General features: G+C 39.4%; 1 protein-coding gene across 4 annotated transcripts in view; it reads left to right on the top strand.

The window, feature by feature from the left end:
• Nucleotides 1-11,163: 11,163 nt before the first annotated feature.
• Nucleotides 11,164-21,602, top strand: part of LOC102403983 (putative RNA-binding protein Luc7-like 2) — a 56,512-nt gene continuing 46,073 nt past the window's right edge. The window contains exons 1-2 of one of the 4 annotated variants that reach the window (XM_025291615.3): nt 11,164-11,547; nt 14,426-14,509. In XM_025291615.3, the coding sequence (XP_025147400.1) occupies nt 14,472-14,509 (38 nt within the window). In that variant the 5' untranslated portion in view covers nt 11,164-11,547; nt 14,426-14,471. Of the gene's footprint in view, nt 11,548-14,425; nt 14,510-14,762; nt 21,525-21,602 lie in introns of those variants that run through there. The other 3 variants (XM_025291616.3, XM_025291623.3, XM_044946941.2) reach the window with 3 other exon arrangements.

Raw genomic sequence — 21,602 nt, forward strand, 5'->3', positions numbered from 1 at the left:
AATAATTCTTTACCTGTGCCCCCTTTGTGGTATATGTCAGTTTCTTCTGGTATAATCGTAGACATATAACCTCTTTTTCCCTGAACTATCAGCTCCTTTACAGTAAGGAAGACACCTCTTTCATTTTTGTATTCTGTAAAGCGTCTTCCACAGTGACTTACATAGACAGTTATTCAGTATTTTGAATGCACGGCTCAATTCTACTCACTAGGAGTACAACCTAAACAAACACTCATAAAGTACTTCAAAACATCTTTTTCTTCTAAGAGATTAATATTAAAATAACAGTATTAAGAGTCAAACCAAGCATCTATTCAATTGAACAGATCAAAAAAGTAAAAATGTTTAATATCCTATCTCCCCTGTTTTATTTCATATATGCATGTGTGCTCTGTAGCCTCAGTCGTGTCCGACTCTTTGTGACCCCATGGACTGTAGCCCGCCAGGCTCCTCTGTTCATGGGATTCTCCAGGCAAGAATACTGGAGTGGGTTGCCATTTCCTCCTCCAGGGGATCTTCCCTACCTAGGGATTGAATCTGCGTCTCTTCCATCTCCTTGCCCTGGTAGGTGGGTTCTTTATCACTAGTACCACCTGGGTATATTATTATTTGAAGATGTTTTACTTTACTAAGATGAAGAAAACAAAAGGATTAAGATAGACCAATCTTTTGATTGCTTTTGTTATATACCCAGCAGCTGTATATAATAATTTTTTTTTTTTTTTGGTTATGTGGCTTGTGGGATCTCAGTTCCCCGACCAGGGATTGAACCCAACACACAGCAGTGAAAATGCCAAGTCTTAACCACTGAACTGCCAGGGAATTCCCATAGCATTTTTAAAGAATGAGATTTGAGGCAGAATTGCGTTAACAGGGTGGTTGTTTAGTCAGTAAGTCCTATCCAACTCCTTTTCAACCCCATGGACTGTAACTTACCAGGCTTCTCTCCATAGGGTTTCCCAGGCAAGAATACTGAAGTGGGTAGCCATTTCCTTTTCCAGGGGATCTTCCCAACCCAGGAATCAAACTTGTCTCTCTTGCTTGGCAGGTGGATTCTTTACCACTCAGCCCCAAGCCCTGAATAGCAGGGTAAGAAATACTTACTATGGGTTTGAAATCATATAGTATGCATGCTCAGTCGCTTCAGTTGTGTCCTACTCCTTGCGACCCCATAGACTAGCCTGCTGGGCTTCTCTGTCCATGAGATTCTCTAGGCAAGAATACTGGAGTGGGTTGCCATGCCCTCCTCCAGGGGATCTCCCCGACCCAGGGCTTGAACCCACATCTTCGGCTCCTGCACTGCAGGCAGATTCTTCACTGCTGAACCACTGAAGAAGCCTGAAATACAGACGTAGGCTTTAATCCCACCTTTATAATTTACCACCTTTATAATGTGCGTGATCTTGGCTAGGTTAATTGACCTGGGCTTGTTTCCTCTTCTGTAGAATGAGAATGCCAACAAGGTGGTTATAACAAATGAGAATAATACTTACATAAAACATTTGCACAGTACCTAAGTGCTTGACAAAGAAAATCTTGTTTTCATCTCAAACCACTGCACCCTTATTCTTTTATCACGAACCCTTCTCTAAGCCCTGGAGAAGGAAGTGGCAACCTGTTCTAGTATTCTTACCTGGGAAATCCCATGGACAGAGGAGCCTGGCGAGCTATAGTCCATGGGGTCAAAAGTCAGACAGGACTTAGCAACTAAACAACTTCTCTAAGCCCTCTTGCTACCAGTCTTCTGAAATAAATTGTTTCCCATGGTTTAAATGATTTGCTTAGGCCATTTCTGTCCATATATAACCAACCTGTACCTCTTATCACTGGTCTTACTATCCAGAATTAACTGAACTCAACATTTGGAAGGAACCGATTGTGGAATATGAATTGTATTGGCGATAACCTTTCTACACTTGGAATGTCCCAAAACTAGGGACTCCTGAGGTTTGGGCACTTGTTAGCTCACTATTCTAATTTTTGATGTGGTACGTGCTTTATCATATTCCTTCACTTTAGTGTCTCTTACCTACTATGCTTTAACTGCTTCCTTTCACTGAATTTTATTAGTATTTAAATATGCTCAAGGCTCTTCCATCTAAAAGCAACTATCTAATTGACCCTTGAACAATTTGGAGGATTAGGGGCACTGACCCTCCACTCAGAACTCTGAGTATAACTACAGTTGGCCCTCCATGGTTCTGCATCTGTGGATTCAGCCAACTACAGATCCGGTAGTACTTTAGTATTTCCCATTGAAAAAAGTCCAGGTATAAGTGGACCAGCACAGTTCAAACACCTGTCATTCAAGGCTCAGTTGTAGTCTGCTTTATCTTAAATATTTTATCAGCTGCTATCTTCTAACTTGTTCCTCTTTGCAAACAAATGTATTCAATGAATTGAATGTATTCAGTGAATTGAATGAATTTTCATTTTCTACATTAAAATTTTTTATTATTTATTTTTGGCTGTGCTGAGTCTTTGTTGCTGCATGTGGGCTTTCTCTAGTTGTGGCGAGTGGGAGCTACTCTCTGGTTGCGTGCTTCTCACTGCAGTGGCTTCTCTTGGTGCAGAGCACAGGCCTTTAGCAGTTGTTGCGCTTGGGCTTGTTGTCTCACAGTATGTGGAATCTTCCTGGGCCAGGGATCAAACCTGTGTCCCCTGTATTGGCAGGCAGATTCTCAACCACTGGACCACCAGGGACGTCTTCACTTTCTATATTTTTTAAACTTGTAAAATAAGTTGTATTGAGGTATAATTTACATATAATAAATACACAGGTCAACAAATAATGACAAATGAATGCACCTGTGTAATAACCACCCCAGTAAAGCCATATAATATTTTCACCACCCCTCAAAGTTCCCCTATGCCCCTTTGCAGACATCCCTCCTTCCCCCCACCTGGTCCCAGGCAACCACTGCCCTGCTTGTTGTCACAGTAGATTAATTTGGCCTGTTCAAGTATTTAATATAAATGCAGTCATAATATGTATGTACTGTTTTTAAGTTGGCTTCTTTGGCTCAGCAGACAGATTTTGAAGTTAATTATCTATGTTGTCTCATGACATTTTCTATTTTTCATGGCCATTCATCCTTAATCCACTGCAGTCTGGTTTCTCCCCTACTAGAACTGCCTTGCAAGTTTACAAATGACCTTCATCCACTAAACCCAATGGATCATTCCTTATCTTGCTGAGTTCTAAGGAGCATTTGCCACTATTAACCATTCCTTCCTTTTTTCTCTTGGCTTTCGTGATACATTTTGTTTTCTTCTCACTCAAGCCATTTGTCTTCAGTGTCCTCTTCTGTATATCCCTTACATGTTGGTGTTTCTTGGGTGCAGACCTAGGTCCTTAACCTCATACTGTACGTGCTTTCCCTGGTTGATCACCTCCATTTCAGTGCTTTAATTATCAAGAGGCTAACTCCAGTCCATGCCCCCAACCCCAGTCAAGTTATAAAAACCTGTATGTCCAGTGGCCAGAAACCACTAGATGACTCAAAGGCATCTCAAATTCAGTGCATGTAAAATGGAACTTCCTCATTCCCCCATAAATCTCTCTGGCATTCCCTAACATTTTTACTCAATCACTCAAGTCAGAAATCTGAGTTATTCTAGACTGCTTCCTTACCTTCACATCCTCAGTTAAATAATCACTAAATTAGATTCTACCCCCTACGAATCTTGAACCTCTATTGTTACTACCCTATTGCAGACCTACCTTATGTCTTGCATCTTTTCTCTGAAACTTTGCCGTTCCTAATTGGTCTAAATACAAATTATGCTCTTCAATCAATTAATATTCCATAATGTACAGATCTGATCTTGTCTCTCCAGCTTTTAACCCTTCAAGCTAAACTTAACAAGGTCCTCTAGGATCTGGCCCTTGCTAAATCTCTTTAGCTTCATCTCTCCTCCCTTTACATCTGACAGTCTAGCCATACAGAAATTCATTCAGTTCTAGAAGCCATGGCTCTCTTTCAATATTCTGTTGTTCCATATGCATGGCAAGTTCTTTCTCCCAACTATCCCCCACTTCTCAGACTAATTCCTATTCACTCTTTAGCTCTCAGGTTAAATTTTGCTTTCTCTCTTTTTTTCCTTCTTCCTTCAACAAGGTTTTTATTTTTTTGCACATGCTGTGTGCCAACCAGGGGTTGAACCCTGGGCAACAGCATTGAAAGCGCTGAGTACTAACCACTGGACCGCTAAGGTATTCCCTCAACAAGCATTTTAAAATGCCTATTATGGGGCTGACTGTGGCTTCAATATCTTCTTTTCACTCTTTAAAACCTCTGTCTTTAATAGACCAATCAAGTAGCTCACTCAGTTTAGGCTTGGTTCTTGCTATTTCGGTCAGTTCACTTGCTCAGTAGTGTCCAACTCTTTGGGACCCCATGGACTGCAGCACACCAGGCCTCCCTGTCCATCACAAATTCCCAGAGTTTACTCACACTCATGTTCAATGAGTCGGTGATGCCATCCAACCATCTCATCCTCTGCCATCCCCTTCTCCCACCTTCAATCTTTCCCAGCATCAAGGTCTTTTCAAATGAGTCAGTTCTTAGCATCAGGTGGCCAAAGTATTGGAGTTTCAGCTTCAACATCAAGCTGAAACTTGGACTCAACATCAGTCCTTCCAAAGAACACCCAGGACTGATCTCCTTTAGAATGGACTGGTTGGATCTCCTTGCAGTCCAAGGGACTCTCAAGAGTCTCCTCCAACACCACAGTTCAAAAGCATCAATTCTTTGGCACTCAGCTTTCTTTATAGTCCAACTCTCACATCCATACATGACTATTGGAAAAACCATAGCTTTGACTAGACGGACCTTTGTTGGTAAAGGAATGTCTCACTATTTCTCCTCTCCATAAACTTCCAATGTTTATGAATTTTGACTACACTGTTTTTGTCTGGTTTTGAGTCAGTACTTTGGTTGTCCTTTGTATGGACAAATGTTCAAGACATAAATACAAACATAATAAGAACAAAAGGTTCACATATTAGGATTATGTGGGATGGAAAAAAAGCAGTGTAGTTTTGAACTAAAGGCAGACTAATCCAAGGCACTTTATGTTTGTAAGGTAAATTTTTAATCACTCAACTAAAAAGATATAATTTACATTGATTTTTTTTGGGGGGGGGGGGGTCATGCTGCATACAGGATCTTAGCCCAACCAGTGCTTCCCTGAGGTGGAAGTACAAACTCAACCACTGGATCACAAGGGAATTACCCCAGAATCTGAATTTTTTAATTTGTATTTAAATTAACAGGAACATGTTTATAAAATTTGTTATTAGGTAGGTACTCATGACGAAAGAATCACTGCAATATTAAATTTTACTATATAGCCTTTATTTACTAGATTAATTTATAAATTACAATAAAATGAAGAGTTGTCCGCTCTGGATGGCTAGCAAAATGTATGCTATTTAGGTTGGTACAAAAGTAATTGTGGTTTTGGACCATGAATTTTAAATCATTATAACTAGACTCAAACACATCTTTATTAACCAAAATAGGAACCATTACAATCAACATATTTTTGCCAACAAGAAATAAGTTTGTTTATTCCTGTGGCATAAAAATCCGTGCTTCAGGATCCCATGAACTCCTGGAAAGCATTTTCTGCCTCCTGCTGGTTGTGGAAGCGTTTTCCCTGCAAAAATTTGTTGAGATGCTTGAAGAAGTGGTAGTTGGTTGGCGAGAGGTCAGGTGAATATGGTGGATGAGGCAAAACTTCGTAGCCCAATTCGTTGTACTTTTGAAGCATTGGTTGTGTGATGTGCAGTTGGGCATTCTGGTGGAGAAGAACTGGGCCCTTTTTGTTGACCAATGCCAGCTGCAGGCGTTGCAGTTTCCCGTGCCTCTCATCAATTTGCTGAGCATACTTCTCAGGTGTAATGGTTTCCCAGAGATTCAAAAAGCTGTAGTGGATCAGACTGGCAGCAGACCAAACAGTGACCATGACCTTTTTTTGGTGCAAGCTTGGCTTTGGGAAGTGCTTTGGAGCTTCTCAGTCCAACCACTGAGCTGGTTGTCATATAAAATCCACTTTTTGTCGCATGTCACAATCTGATCAAGAAATGGTTCGTTGCTGTTGCACAGTATAAGAGAAGATGACACTTCAAAATGACGGTTTTTTAAATTTTCGATCAGTTCATGAGGCACCCACTTATCGAGCTTTTCACCTTTCCAATTTGCTTCAAATGCCAAATGACCATAGAATGGTTGACGCTGAGTTCTTTCAGCAACTTCTTGTGTGGTTGTAAGAGGATCAGCTTTGATGATTGCTCTCAGTTGATCGTTATCAACTTCTGATGGCCAACCACTGCACTTCTCACCTTCAAGGCTCTCATCTCCTTTGCAAAACTTCTTAAACCACCACTGCACTGTATGTTCGTTAGCAGTTCCTGAGCCAAATGGGTTGTTGATATTTCAAGTTGTCGCTGCTGTTTTACAACCCATTTTGAACTCGAATTAAGAAAATTGCTCGAATTTACTTTTGGTCTAACATCATTTCCTAGTCTAAAATAAATATAAAATAAACAGCAAGTAATAAGTCATTACCAAAACAGCAAAGCAAGAAATGTGCATTATAACCACATTTAAGAATGTATTCCAATATCAAACAGCAAATTTTAACAATGCAAAAACTGTAATTACTTTTGCACCAACCTTGTACCTATTCTAATTTTTAATTACCTAGTTGATGGCATGTATAGATTAAGAGTATATACTACTCTTGTAAGTTCCTGTTTCCTTATGACAACTTATTCCTAAAGGAATGGATATCATTGCTAGGATGTACACAAAGACATATTCACAGGTTTTGTTTTGTTTTTGGATAAGAGTAATACACAGTTACTAAATTTTAAAAATTAAAAAAAGTTTAAAAAGAGAACAAACTTCTAATTCTGTTAATGACAGTCTAGGTAATTTAGATTAAAACTCGGTTGAACACAGCTAAAAACCATGGATGAAATATTTTAATTCTTAAAATCATTAAAGAGCTATTAAGATAAGTAGGAAATAGTAGACCAGATCTTAAAAGACAAGAACCAAGAAAAGTGCAGCACACAAAGGCACATTTTTGGCCTCAGGGCATTTGCCAATTTAGTAGCAATAGCTTCAGTTTTGGAGAAGGCAATGGCAACCCACCCAGTACTCTTGCCTGGAAAATCCCATGGGTGGAGGAACCTCGTAGGCTGCAGTCCATGGGGTTGCTAAGAGTCCGACACAACTGAGTGACTTCACTTCTACTTTCATGCATTGGAGAAGGAAATGGCAACCCACTCCAGTGTTCTTGCCTGGAGAATCCCAGGGATGGGGGAGCCTGGTGGGAGGCTGTCTATGGGGTTGCACAGAGTCGGACATGACTGAAGTGACTTAGCAGCAGCAGCAGCTTCAGTTTTGAAATTAACCTGCACTTTTGGTAGGATCATAGAGGTTAGGGAGGCAAAAGGCAAAGTCTCAGGCCCACCAAGGTGAGCATTCTAAGAAACCCACACTCACTTTAAACTAGGACTCTGGAGTTCACTCTCAAGGGTGAATTGGAAATAAAAAAGTCCTTGTCAGCCTTTCAGACTAGATTTTTGCCATTTTGGTATCAAGAGAAATTAAAGCATTGAATTTGTATTATGATGATCTTTGACATGTATTTCACATTACTAACAGAAAAAAAAATAAAAATCCTCTTTGGAGAAAGACAGCATTATATCCTAAACATATTTTTTCAAGTACATGTTCAGCAGATGAAGACAATCAGATACATAAGAAAACAAGACCCCAAAAGAGAAATCCAGGAGAAACAAGAGACACAGAACCATAGAAAACTTCAGATATTATAATTAGCAAACTCAGATTACAAAACAATTATGATCACTGGGTCAAACAATAGCCAGCCTTGGGAATTTCATCAAGGAACCAGAAACCATAAAAAATTACTTAGATTTGAAAAATAACCAAATAAAAATTCTGTAACTGAAAAAATAAAGAATTCATCAGATAGGTTTAACAGCAAACTAGATACAGCTGAAGGGAGGTTAGTGAACAATAAAATTCATCAGAAAAAAAAGCATGAAGAAGGGAGCTTGGCACAACAAGGTGGAAAATGCAAAGAGAATAAAGAGATAGAGAGGAAACAATGAAAACTTTATTCGGAGGTCAAGAAGTAGATGAACGACAGTATTCAAGAATAGCTAAAAATTTTCCTGAAATTGATTTAAAAAAATGTCAGTCCACTGTTTCTAAAAGCTCAATGAATCACAAGCAGAATAAAAATAAATCCACACCCAGATAGAGTTAGCTGCAGAAAAATACAGGCAAAAAGAACACAATTTGAAAGCAGACAGCCCTGCTTTCTTCAAAGGAATGACAGACTGAGAACTGACTTCCCAGGAGCAAGGAAGGCAGCAGAATGATAGAATCTATGTGCCAAAAGAAAATAACTTTCAACCTAGAATATCCATCTAGAATTGAGAAAGACAAGATAAAGGTCTTTTCAGATCAACAAAAATGGCAGAGTTCTCTACTAGCAAGCCAATAGGAAAGCAAACTCGGAGGCAGGGCAGGCAAGTGTCTGCAAAGAGCTAGACAGTAAATATTTCAGTCTTCCAGGTCATAGGGTATGGTATCTGCCAACCACTTAACTCTGCTGTTGTAGTCTAAAGAAACTGTAGACAGTAACAAATGAACAAGCCTGGCAGTATTCCAATGAAACTAGTCACAAAAATTGGCAATGGCCTGGATTTGATGAGTGAATTGTATATTGCTGACTCCTGTCCTAAAGTTTAAACATCAGACAAAAGGGAAATGATCCCAGATGGAAAGGCAGATTCCAGAAAGAAAGAAGAAGTGGTAAATAAACAAACATTGATATGAAATTTGGTTTTAAAAAGCCATAACGAACTGGGAAATCCCAGGTGGCCCAGTGGTTAAGACTTCACCCTTTCACTGCTGCGGGCCCAGGTTCAATCCCTAATCGGGGAGCTAAGATCTTGCAAGCCCTGGGGTACAGCCAAAAAAAGAAAAGAAAAAAAGAAACCAAAAATCTAAACCATATGATTAACAAGTGCGTTTATCTTGGGAAGAGGTTTAAATGTAGTTAGTTTTCTTGGTTCTCTGTATTAGCTCTCTGAGTGAAGTGTAAAGGCATTGATTAGACCTTGATACATTAAAAATGCCCCTTTAACTTCTAAAGTAACTGCTAAAAGAAAAGACTAAAATTTCCAAACTACCAGAAGTGGAAAAAATGAAATGATTAAAAGGCAGACAAGAAAGGAGAGAAAATTAAACCTATAACAGGTGAGATAAATAGACAAGAGCTTTAAACTCAAGCACGTATGTAATTACATGAATATAAATGAGTAAATGCTTCAATTAAAAGGCAGTGAATCAGATTATTAAAAAAGACAAAAACTATGTTTTCTGAAAATAAGAGATTTATCTAAAATGTGAGCAATCAGAAAGGCAGAAAGTAAGCGAGAGATAAGAACTAAACTCTCTTCACTAACACAAACCATTTCAATATTTTAGTGTATTTTCCTCTTAAGGATGGCGTGCTGCAGTCCATGGGGTCGGCAAGAGTCGGACACGACTGGCCGACTGAGCTGAAGGATACTGTGCATGTAATAGTGTTAGTTGTTCAGTCGTGTCCTTCCCTGCGACCTCATGCGCCACCAGGGACGGCCATATATAATAGTGCATTTCTCTCACACGTATTAATTTGTAAAGTTTTCTTTTACTGTAAATAGTTTCCAAAGCATGACATTCCACGTATTTGGAGTTGTTTGAATTTTCAACTCTCTGAATAACTGGTAGGAAACTATCTTTTCAGTTACTAAACACTGCGATGATTCTAAGAGACCCAATATGCTTTTAAAGGGATCTCGGGGGATATTCCCTGAAGGTGGGGCCTGTGGTTAGTTCTCAGAGCCTTCCCTCCCAAGCTGCACCGTAGGGCCGAATAAAAAGGGTGTGGTGGGGGGCACGTTGAGACTACAATTGCTATTTCATGTACATTTTTTTATTGATCTTGCTAATAAAGTTCAAAGGCAATGTATATAACATTTTAATGAAACAAAAATTTTCACCATTATTTACCTGTGTCTCCTCTTAAGGAATTATTATTTTACAATAAAAGTTAAAACATCGGGACAAGGCTCTGGGATAAGCATTTTCTGTGAGCTCATTTAGTCCTCACATATGTATAGCTTCATCGGAGGTTGAGATTTAAGGAAAAAAAATCACTGAAGGTTCCACAGTTAGGAATCCGTCCACTTACGTCTGGAACGCAGGGTGGTGGCTAAGCTAAACCCACGGGCTTTCTTTTCCATTGTCAAAGCTGCTGATATACCAAAAAGGCCTCATCCTTCAAATTTAGCTGTCAAATAGGGGAAAAAATTCTCTACAAAATGACCTCCTTTCCTTTCTTAGAATAGTGCTTAATTTTTATAGCTTCTAATTTAGACTAACAGCCTCCTGCTATATAAGTTACGATGATAAATCCGTAATGGGTTGGATGGCCTGCTCCTAGTGTATTAATTTCAGGCGTTATTTCCTGAACCTAATTTATTCCAGTTGGGCGGCTTCAAACCTCTCTGCATAGATTAAGGAAAATGACCCAGCTGTCAGATCTCCAGGGCTTCTTTCGTAGAGGGTCGGGTCACAATGAGAAAAGGGTTGAGTCTACATGATCACAGGCCCCTAGGCCTGTGAAAACGAGTTAATTGGTCAGGTCAATGAGCATTGTCAAGATTACGCCCATAATAGCTACTAACGGTGCTAACTTCCGTCGAAATGCCAGATATGGTTTCTACTTACTTTCGACTCTGGCTAACCCTCTGGCCCACTGGCTAACTTGGGTCTGGCTCGCCAGCACACCGTGCGGCGAAGCCCTAACGGACCCGCAGCCGGGAGAGCGAGGTTTCGCGCCCGGGGCGGATCCAGCTTGAGGCACCCGAGTCTCGCGAGATCTGGAGGTAGGGGCGGGAGAGGCCGGCGTGCACGCGCCCGAGAGACGTTAGGGTGGAACCCCTCCCGTGCGGGGCGGGCGGAGCGAATACAGTTAGACGCCAGTTGGTGGAGCCCCCGCGGGAAACGACTAAGCGCGAGGAGCGTGCGCGCTCACGTCGCGGCGACGGTGGCGGCGTCAGAACTTGGAGGGGGGGCTGACGTCTTCTGGCGGGTGGCGGTGTTGGAGACGAGAGCTTGGTTAGCCGGTATTGCTTCCGTCCCAAGAACCGACGGAGAGAGGGGGAACGAGGGTCGCTTTCGGGGGCTGCTGACTTCCACGTACGCGTCGTCGTGAGGAGCCGCAGCCCGGACTCTCCTGCAACCCCTCCGGCTTCCTTTACGCACGCCTCGAGGCAGCGGCGGCAGAGACAGGCGTCTCAGCTTCCCCCACCCCTTCCCCTTGACCCCCCCGCCCGAAAGGGCCCTTTCTGCGCCCCACCCCCGCCCGCCCGCTACGCCGCCGCCATGTCGGCGCAGGCCCAGATGCGCGCGATGCTGGACCAGTTGATGGGCACCTCCCGGGACGGTAAGTCTCTGCCAGTGCCCTGGGGGTGGGGGAAGGGATGGGGAAGGCGAGGCGAAGGGGCTCCGCGGGCGCACCTGGGCTTGTGTGTGTGGCTGAGTAAGGGGCTCCCAGATTGGTAACACGAGGTCCCGGCTCCCGTCCCATCCAATGAGGGTTGGGCAGGCGGGCCCGGGGGGCGGCGACCGAGCGGATTGGCGGGAACTGCTGCCAATGGGGTCAGGCGGGGCCTGGAGCCTGAAAGGAGAGTTTGCACTCCGAGTGTTGACTTGGCTGGGACCGGAGAGCCCACGTCTCTCCTGCGTAGTCGGGCGGCCTGTCTTGTCGCTGGTTAGGTACCTGCGGACCGCTAAGGCCTCCGCCCCCCTGAACCAATTCCTTAACCCAGAGCTGTGGGATCAGCTCTCGCCGCCGCCCTGCGGAGTTATCCAGAGAGAACTGGTCCCCACCCTCCACTCCTTTACCTGGGTCCGGAGAAAACCTTTCCTAGAATCCAGTCCCAGAGATGAAACCACCATTCTTATGGGAAAATCTGACCCAAACCATGGTTTCCTGAAGCGGGTGTGTTTGGCCCATTTTGTGAAAAGAATGTTACGGCCTGTTTTTTCCGAGAGACCTCCATTTTGTTAGACAATTTAATAGAAGCTTTGTTCAGTAAATATTGACGAACTTTGTATGTGCCCCGAATAGAACCATTTTGAAAATGTGCCCAGTGAAGTAGAATTGAGGGAAACAACGATGCTTTTAGGCGCTTAGGTTAGTGTTTGTACAAAGAACTACTAATGGCTGGTTATCTTTTTGTCATAGAGAATTTCTAGGTAAGATGAAATGCTGTTGCTTTTTTGATGATGGTAATTAGTAATATACTCTTTGGAATTCGAGTGAAGCCCATGCTAATATGGAGGAAGAGTCTAGTCCACTACTTTCTTAGAAACAAAGCCAATACTTGCTCATTTTTGTATGTTGCTTGTTCAGGCAAATAGTTTCATAGCCATTAAACCAATGCTTTTTTCTTGACAAGTTACTTAAGTTGTTTGATGTAAGAGAAAAGGCACACTCTTAACTTTTGAGCAGTCGCTGTTATAATTTCCTTGAGTGCTTTGCAGCAAAATGTGAGTAGATTTAAAACATTTTATTGAATTCAAATGTTTTTAGCAGTGCATAATTTGCATGGTTTATCAGTGTTCATAATTCATTTTTAACAAAAACCCACATTTGGAAGTTTTCTGCTTAGAACGTATAGAAAAATAGGTGTAGATCGCAAACCTACTTGTTGTGTATAGAGGAGGGGAAGATTGGGAAGGAAATGAATTTTATTTATGTAGTAAACCCTTGAAAGTTAGCATTAATTAAAAATGCCACTGGAGAAATTTCTATCAGTTAACATTTTTCACTTTTAGGTTAGAGTGGTTTTTATAACAGTAGCATGTTTTAACATTGCTCCTTTTCCATTATGAAGCTGGTGTTGAGAAGGGGCTTAATTCAGGATTTTAACTAACAGAATAACTAATCTTTGTAGTATAATTATAGAAATCATTTTATTTAAGACATACTTTACACGATCCTATTAATCCTAGTTGGATGCCATTTTTGGTATCTTCCTCATGGATTTAGTTTCCTAATTTTACTGGGTGGGTAGTTGAATCAAAGCAACTATTATCACCTGATAAATTCCAAACTAGACTGCAATCTACTATTGCAAAACGGAATTAAAATACATGGGTGTGTGTACTCACTCACATATATACATACATACATATTTTTCCTATGTGTGTAATCCACAGAAACTTGTGTTTCTTAAAATCCACTCTGCTTTGTATACAGATAAATTTATATTTTTATGTGTCTGTTACTGGATTTTTTTTTGCCTCCAGACTGATTTACCAGTGAACTCAGGTTTACAAGTCCACGATATTACTTTAGCTGAAATGACTGGATTTTCACTGCTGTGTTGGGCTAGAAGTAAGAAACATACTACTTTCAAGGAGAAGAATGTTTTTTAGATACCCAGATTAGTTCTTTTATGTATATAGAAATCAGAGCATTCTTTTCCTTCTTACCACATAGTTAATGAGTTTATATACTCATCTTATTCAGGACCTTCAAATAATTAGGATTTTTTTTTAAGTGTTCAGTCAACTTCAAGTTATCCAGGGATAGGGGATATGGACGCCTTCCTGAATAATACCATGTAATTTGAAATTATATAATGGGAAGCTTTGTATGGGACACAGGAACAGCTTAAGGGAATGGTTACTAAGAAGTGGAAATGGGGTCCAAGGGGTGGGAGAGAGATGGAAAGGGTAGGTAGGAGAGTATTTAAAGTAGCTGTGTCCATTTTTTTTTTTTTTTAATCCCAGAGACTAACTATAAAGCAACCACTGTCTTTTTGTCAGGGTGGCAGTAACCACCCCCTCTACTCTTAGAATGCTGTCTGTGAGGGAATCTGAAGTGGCACAGGAAGCCCAGGGCACTTTCTCTTTCACCTCCTTTGCCCCTCTAATGAAAATTTTATTTCCTCTTTTCCATCCCCAAATCAGAATTTTTAATTAGTTCCTTTTTAAACTCCTTGGAGATTTGTCTGTTAAATGTAACTTGGAATTACTCAAATCAGTTAATCATGTAGATGACCTAAACTTCACTGAAATTCTCAGAAGAGGGACTTTTAGTAGGGAAAAGGAGAGGTAATTTTGGATCACTGGGCACTTGTAGAAAGGACAGTCCTGGGTGAGTGGTGGAAGTGGGAGGCTTTGAACAACCAGAGGGCAGCATGATCGCGCTGGGAGGCTGGGCAGGGGGATGACCAGGAGGTGGGAGAGGAATGCATAAGGGAAGTGGGAGGGCCAAAGACAAACTTTGCCTTCTTTGCAATTTTGCCTAGGGCCCTGGTGGTGGCAACCGCCTGTGTGCCACTGAAAATCGTGCCGATGCCTGGCATACTGCATAAATGGAAGCAGGGTACCGCGTGAGTTGAAACATTGGTCACACTATATAAAGTTTGTATATGTGAATCAGTGTAACTCATACACATGTAACTGGGGGTCTGACTGTATTTGGATTTTTCTGATAAGGCATCATGGGCTAAGGAAAAGAGCACTGGGCTGAGACTCAGGAGACCTGGTTTCTAGCCCCAGCTGTACCTCTAATTGTAACCTTGGGTAAGTCACTTAACCTTTTTTGCCTCAAGTTAAATCTATACTTTGTTAAATGAGAAGCCAAGTAATTTCTTATGTTATCCTCAGAAATGTTGACAAATAAGTATATTTTAAAATTTTTTAAAGGAAGAAACCATAGATAGATATTAACATCTTATTTTAAGATACATTAAATTTTATAAATACTTTGTTTTAGTTGTTAGCAGTAACAGAAGAGAGAGGGATAATTTGTTTTCCCTAAAATATTCCATTTAAAAAGGAGGAGCAACACAGGAGAAGTGAAACAGTGGTTCAGTTGAATTGTCTGTGATGGTCGGAGGAGCCTAGTGTCCCCACACAGACTAGCCATTTTTGTTGTGTTGGTTTAATTGAAAGGGTGTCCCTTAGCTAAAGCCCTTTCGCCAGCAAGTACGGTTTAGTTATGAGAGGTCTCTAGTCCTGACCCCAGAAAGGTCTTGCAAGATTTGAGGGATAGGAGTTAAACAAAATTGAGGGTGTATATTTAGATTACTTTCTAAGTTTAGCAACTAGGGAAGTTACAGAAGGTAGTTTTAAGGATTCCATACCTCTTGAATTGCTTATAACTCTTAAATGGGAACAGAGTCCATCTCTGAAAGGTTATATCAGGCCAGAAATGGCAATCTGCCCTCAAAAACAACCAGTAGGATTCAGAATATAGATAAGAATTTTACAGCATCATTTGTTGTCCATTATAGTTAGGGAATGTTAGGGCAAGTTAAAGCTTTCAGGTAATTTTAGCTGTTTTGGATGATAATCTTTCTGAACCTATGATGTACTTTCTCAGTTAACAGAGTACATTAACCATAATTAAATATTTTTGCTGATCATTTATATTGTACGGTGGTTGTATCTTATAGGATGTAAAGTTAAAGGGACATGCATCCTAGGAGATAATCAGGAAAATACAGTTCAGAAAATCCGTTACTTGTTCCTGGTACTAGTGATACGTAAGTGTTGAACCTATAGGACAGTATGACCATGCTGCTTTTTTCTTCAAAATAAATAGTGAATCAAAGATTGTAGTGTTCTTTTCAGTGGATTTTCTTCATAAAATCACCTTGACTGTAATCTGTGTTCCTTGAGTTGTCATCAACATCGAGAGCATTTTCTCCTCATTTTCTCTCATTAACATAATGGATCATTTATTTCTTGGTCAGTTGTAAATCATTCTTCTGTTCCACTTGGATTGTTCATTTTAAGTGAAGGAGGCGTAGCCTTTAATGTGTAAGCACACAGTTTTTGAAATGATAATGGGATATATCTAGTTTTAGACCTTGTGAATTCTTTTGACATTTTAAGAAATTTTAACATTAAACGGTTTTAGTAAATATAGGATTTTATCAGAGGTCCAGGCATATCAAAACACCGAAAACTGTTAACATCCACACAGTGAATTCATTTAAAAAAAACTAGTTTTGAACTCTGACTGATATTTCTGACTACAGTACAATTCAGAAAACAATAATAGTATCACCTCCTACATCTCTGCATCGTTCTTGGATTTTCTACATTTTAGCTCTCCTGAAGGAAACCTGTGCTTTTGAGACATTCTTGCTTCGGGTAAAAATAAATAAATAAAACCAAAGAAATCATTTTGTCTATCAGTGCATAAGCTTTATAAGCAGCAAGTAAACACTTTGATTTGGTTTGATTAAGGTGTCATATAGGGATAAATGTTAGTGAGCTACATCTTTAAGATGGATAGCAGGAAGTTAAGGGCAAGTAAGGTGTCATGGATGTGGGTGAGGGTTAGTGAGTCAGTGTTCAGTACCAGGTGGCTCATATAAACATTAAACCTTGGAGTTGCTAGGGATTCAGGCAAATTCGGGGTTGCAAGGATAGGCAGAGGGCTTAAAACTGGGCAAGACTAGATAAATGAGACAGGTACTCCTCAAGAATGGAATTCCAGAAAGGTGCTTGAAATGGACTGAATCCTAAAAGCTCAGGGCTATTAGTATTGAGGACACATACATGACTGTACTACCCAACTTAATAATCAGTGTATGGAAAAATTGTAGGTAAGAAGATGAAGAAAGTTGGAACATTTTGCTGGAGAAAGAGGGAGGGAGTGGGCGGAAGGCTAAGTTTATGACAGGAATCTTATGGATTCAGCACCTGCAAAAGTCATTCTATTCCTTTCCAGTTTAAGTTCTCATACACTAGCAGCTGCTAGGATAGAAATTAGAAGGCAAGGCCTTTTGATCATTTAATCAGTTATGTAAGATTATTGAGGATGTAGAGAAAAGTAGTTTGTAAAAACTCTGAATTTAGGTACAGTTTTGTGTTTTAACTAAGTAGCTTAAGACTTGAAAAGTCAAAGCCATTAGAAAATAACATGTAACTCAGCTGAATAAATGTTATATTTTGCTATTTAACATGGGCTAGAGAAAGGAGTCTTTAAAACTTTTTTCTTAAAAAAGCACTCCCTAGATACTGATCCTTATGTTCTAATTTAGTTGTGAACCATGTGCAATGATGTTTGACCTCTGTGATTCTACATGAAAAGAATTTAACCAGCTGCCCTTGCTGAATCTTTTGTCATGTCTCCTGAATGCATGGTAAATTGTTTTGTTTTTATTTTCTTGAGACCTCAGTTTTCTGCAGACATCAGTTTTTTCTTTCAGAGTTAAACTTTACAAAACTTTTCCTTTCAATAAAATTGGTTAGATATTTATGGATAGTGTCTATAGTGTATGTACCTTGCTGTTTGGTGGCTTCTATATTCTGTCCTACTGCTATGTTATACATTATACTCTTCTCTGTCTCTTGAGGGTGTGTTTTAGATCAGGGTTGGCACTATGGCCCCCTCGCTTTTTGTAAGTTTTGTTGGAACATAGTTGTGCCCATTTGTGTATATATGGTCTATGGCTACTTTGCTTTGCAGCCGAGATATATAGCTGGTAAGTTTAAAGTATTTGCCATCTGGCCCTTTAAGAAAAAGCATGCTGACCATTGTTCTAGATCAGTGTTTCTCAAAAGTGTGGTGCCTGATCAACTTTAGCATCACCTGGGAACTTGTTAGACATACAGATTCTGGGACCTACCACTCCAGGCCTACCAAATTAGACGTTCTGGGGTTGGGTGCAAGCAATTTGTGTTTTAAGACGCCTTCCACATGACTCTGATGCACATTAAAAGTTTGAGAAACCCTATTCTAGATAAATGTTTCCCAAATGTTAGTCACACATATCACTTTACTATTTTTTACCCTGTTTTAACATTTTTAATTGTCAACTCACTTTCTGAAAATTTAAGCTAACTTTAAAGTGAAAGCTTATGTCACCAGAAAAATAAATACAGTGAAAACAACATGGTGTTATAAGAGAAAACTAGATTCTGCCGTCATTTACCTGTGCTAAAAATTAGAGCTCATTAGACGTATTAATTAAACACATACTAGGCAGTAAATGGGAACTTTTTCTTGACTTAATCATGATATTTAATCACCACTAAGTGATTGAGTGGTGTTCAAAATGTCATGCTGGTGAAATTATGTAACACCTAAAATCACTTTTTGTACAAATTCCATACTTTAGGAAATGCAGTTCTAGTTCCTTACATGGAAGGAAAGCTGTTTGAACTCTACATATCTAAGCCCCTAAGTAGAAATGACTTTTCCTTGGAAATAGAAATACACACGCATAAGATGGAATGATACAGAAGTCCCTAGAGAGGTCCATTCGGACTTCTAGGATGAAATTGCCTATTTAGCTTGGTCTTAGCTCTCCATTAATGTTCCGGTCTGTGGTGGTCAGTATTTCTGCAGGATTTCACCAACTTGTTCCACAGTGGGATTGTGAAAAGGTGCTGGTTTTTTGTCAAAGAAAACTCATGGACTACAAACAGGAGAAGTGCTGTGATTCTGCATTATGGGCAGGCTAAGGAAAACAGTTGATTCACCTCAGATTTTAGAAACCATGTATTTTGAGAAATTATGGTATGAGAATAAATGATTTAATTTGCCTCATAGTATTACAGGGAATACTTCCCCAGACATGGTATTCTGATACTGGCTGAAATGTTTAGGATGTAGTAATTGTTGGTGCGACTAGAACCTGAATATCTCTAGGTTGCTGGCTTGCTTCAGATTTTTCTTGCTTTATTTTTCTTATAGATTATGGACATATTTGCTGCTTTTGTCATTTGACTCTGCAATAAAGTAGTAACATAAGACTCTGACCCTAGATGGACTGAAAGTCTAGTAGGGAGTGAAGATGTATAGTAAGTGATAAATTCTGTATGCTGATTGCATATATAGATACCTAATTTTGAAAAAATGTTAAAAAATATAAAAGACCGCCAAACACCTCTAAGACTGAACAAATGTTTTGTAAGTTTCCCTTAAGTTAAAAAAAAATTTAAAGTGTTACAAATTAAGTCTCTTAGGTTCTCCTTCACAGTTTTAGTCCTTTCCCCCAAAGGCATTTTTTGTTAATATGTCAGTGGATTTTCCTCTGTGTTGTTTCAGTACTTATAAGGCTCAGTCTCCTTCTTCATGCTAATCTGTTTATTCATTTTAAATTCCTTTATCATTGAGTTGTCTGTCACCTCTATCCTTTGATATTCTCATTTCTTTCCATTTTTGTTTCTTTACTTTGTTTTAGATTTGGGGAGGCTCTGCTTAGCTTTTATAGCAATCACCAACCATTGAAAACTTGCCTCATTAATAGACAGATCTGCCAAATACTTTTTGTTCTGCTCTTTTCAGCTATTTTTTCATAGCCAGAGATAGCTTTTGTTACTTCTAATTTTGTGTATAAAACATTGTGGATGATAGAAGGCACCAGATATCCAGAGTATGAGTATTATTGTATCAGAATTGCAGCTCTGTAAGTAAGCATCAAAATATAAAATTTAGCAGGCTACAACTTTTTAATAATTGACTTCGTTTAATGGCATATACCATAAAACAAAGTATATGTAATCCACTTTTAGGACTACATTTATGGATAACTATTTATTCAAGACACACTTCTAATGTGTGCCTTAAATCTAAGAGGAGCGACATGTTGATTTCCTAAAGCATATATCCCCTGGCGGAAATGTGATGGCACTGACCCCTGCCAGTGGCCAAGACTCTGCTTTATAATGAGAGAAAATAGGGTTGTGGCAAGGGGTGGAATAGAATTCTTGGAATGCAGCTACTTTAGTATTTATTTTTGAACGTTTCTTTTACCATTCTGTTAGCTCTTAAAGACTCTGAGTAAGCTTTTTCTCCTACTACAAGGCTGTTTCTCTGTTTCATTCCTTATAATTTTTTTGATATGGATTTTCACAGACAAACAGACTGGAAAATTTGAAAAATTATTTTAGCATTATTTATCTTTGATATTCAGCAAGAACGAACTTGTCTTGAAAATTTCTTCTGCAGCAGGCATTGCATTTTAAAAATGGGCTTGTCATGGGGAATATGATGGTGGGGGTGATACAAGTACCGATTTGTGATGATAAACCTATAGGACCATATGAAAGAATTAAGAGGGCTAGCCTTGTAATACCCTAATTTTTTTGGATTTTTCTAGGGGAAAGGAAAGCCTCTACTAGTACTCAGGATAATTTCCTAAGTTCTGTTAGAAAGAAATGACTTGATATTTCATTTGGAAGGGAAAATGCCCTCATTAGTTTTTCCTGCTGCCATCTTTGACTTGAGTATTTTTTCTTTCCTTATATAATAAATATGTTCCTGGAAAGTTGCATATGTACCAGATCGTATTAAATATTTTCAAAGCATCAGTAATCATTATTTTAAGACATGGTAGTGAATGCTTTCATAAAATGAACTTATACTTTGTACTGTATAAATATATGATGAATTAAACTGAGTGTATTTATTAACAAGGTAAATGGAGTAATGAGTTTTTTCTTTGAAGATTATTTAAAAGGATCCTTATAGGTGAGCTTTAGGCTAAATTTAGGCTGTAGATGAGCTTCAGGCTAAAGGAATAGCAAAGGTAGGTTGGAGAAGTTAGGGGTTGGTGAGACTGTTGCAGAAAGCTGTAAAAAGGATCAAATTTGTTCTTTACTATAATAGTTACTGTGCAGCAGTAGCTATTATCTTGGTTCCACAAGAAGACCTAAGAGTTTCACGAAAAGATACGAAGATGAGTGTTTACCAGTACAGGACAGGTCTTTTCCCGCTCTGTACTAGATTAGAAATTGGTGTTTATATAGTTTCCACATTCTATGGACTCATAGCTTATGTTGTAAGAAATGGTAATAAGGTGAGACATTTGAAGATACGAGGGCACAGGGAAATAAGAAACTTTAAGCTTAAAGAAACTTAAAGACTATTCACTGTTCTTTCTAGCTCTGGCTTTTATTTGACTGAAAGAGTAGGAAATTATTTCAGAGGGAGTAAGCCTACCCTGCTCCAGCCAACAGTGACACACGGCCCCAACAAGTATACCTGTGGGGAGGGGAGGGATTTGATTGTCACATCAGAGAACGTGGGAGAGCTTTTCCCCTCTTGGCCCCGTTTATAAACTAAGATGCTTCTGTTTGCTTTGTGTGCTGTTGAGTTTTTCCCTCTCTGTTTTCTCTAAGCTAAGCTTTAAGCTAATTCTGTACAAAAGAAATACTAATTAGTTGTTTTTATAAATTGCTTGCCATTAATGCCTGATAAAATGCAGTAAAATAAGGATTCTGCATACCATTATATATGTCAAATATTACAAACTTTAAGGTTCTTTTAAAATTACAATACTAAACTCAGTTCACTTTTGCTTAGCCTTCACAGTTGTTGATCACATAGCATGGTCATCCACTCACAGCTTAAAAAAATACAGGGAGCATCGGAGAGAATGGGTAAAGTAAAATTTTGATGTTTTTAAAATAGCACCTAAATCTATGAAAATTGATTTGATTTATTGTTTGTATGGGGGG

Source organism: Bubalus bubalis, chromosome 8, assembly GCF_019923935.1.
Source record: "Bubalus bubalis isolate 160015118507 breed Murrah chromosome 8, NDDB_SH_1, whole genome shotgun sequence".
Classification (NCBI taxonomy): domain Eukaryota; kingdom Metazoa; phylum Chordata; class Mammalia; order Artiodactyla; family Bovidae; genus Bubalus; species Bubalus bubalis.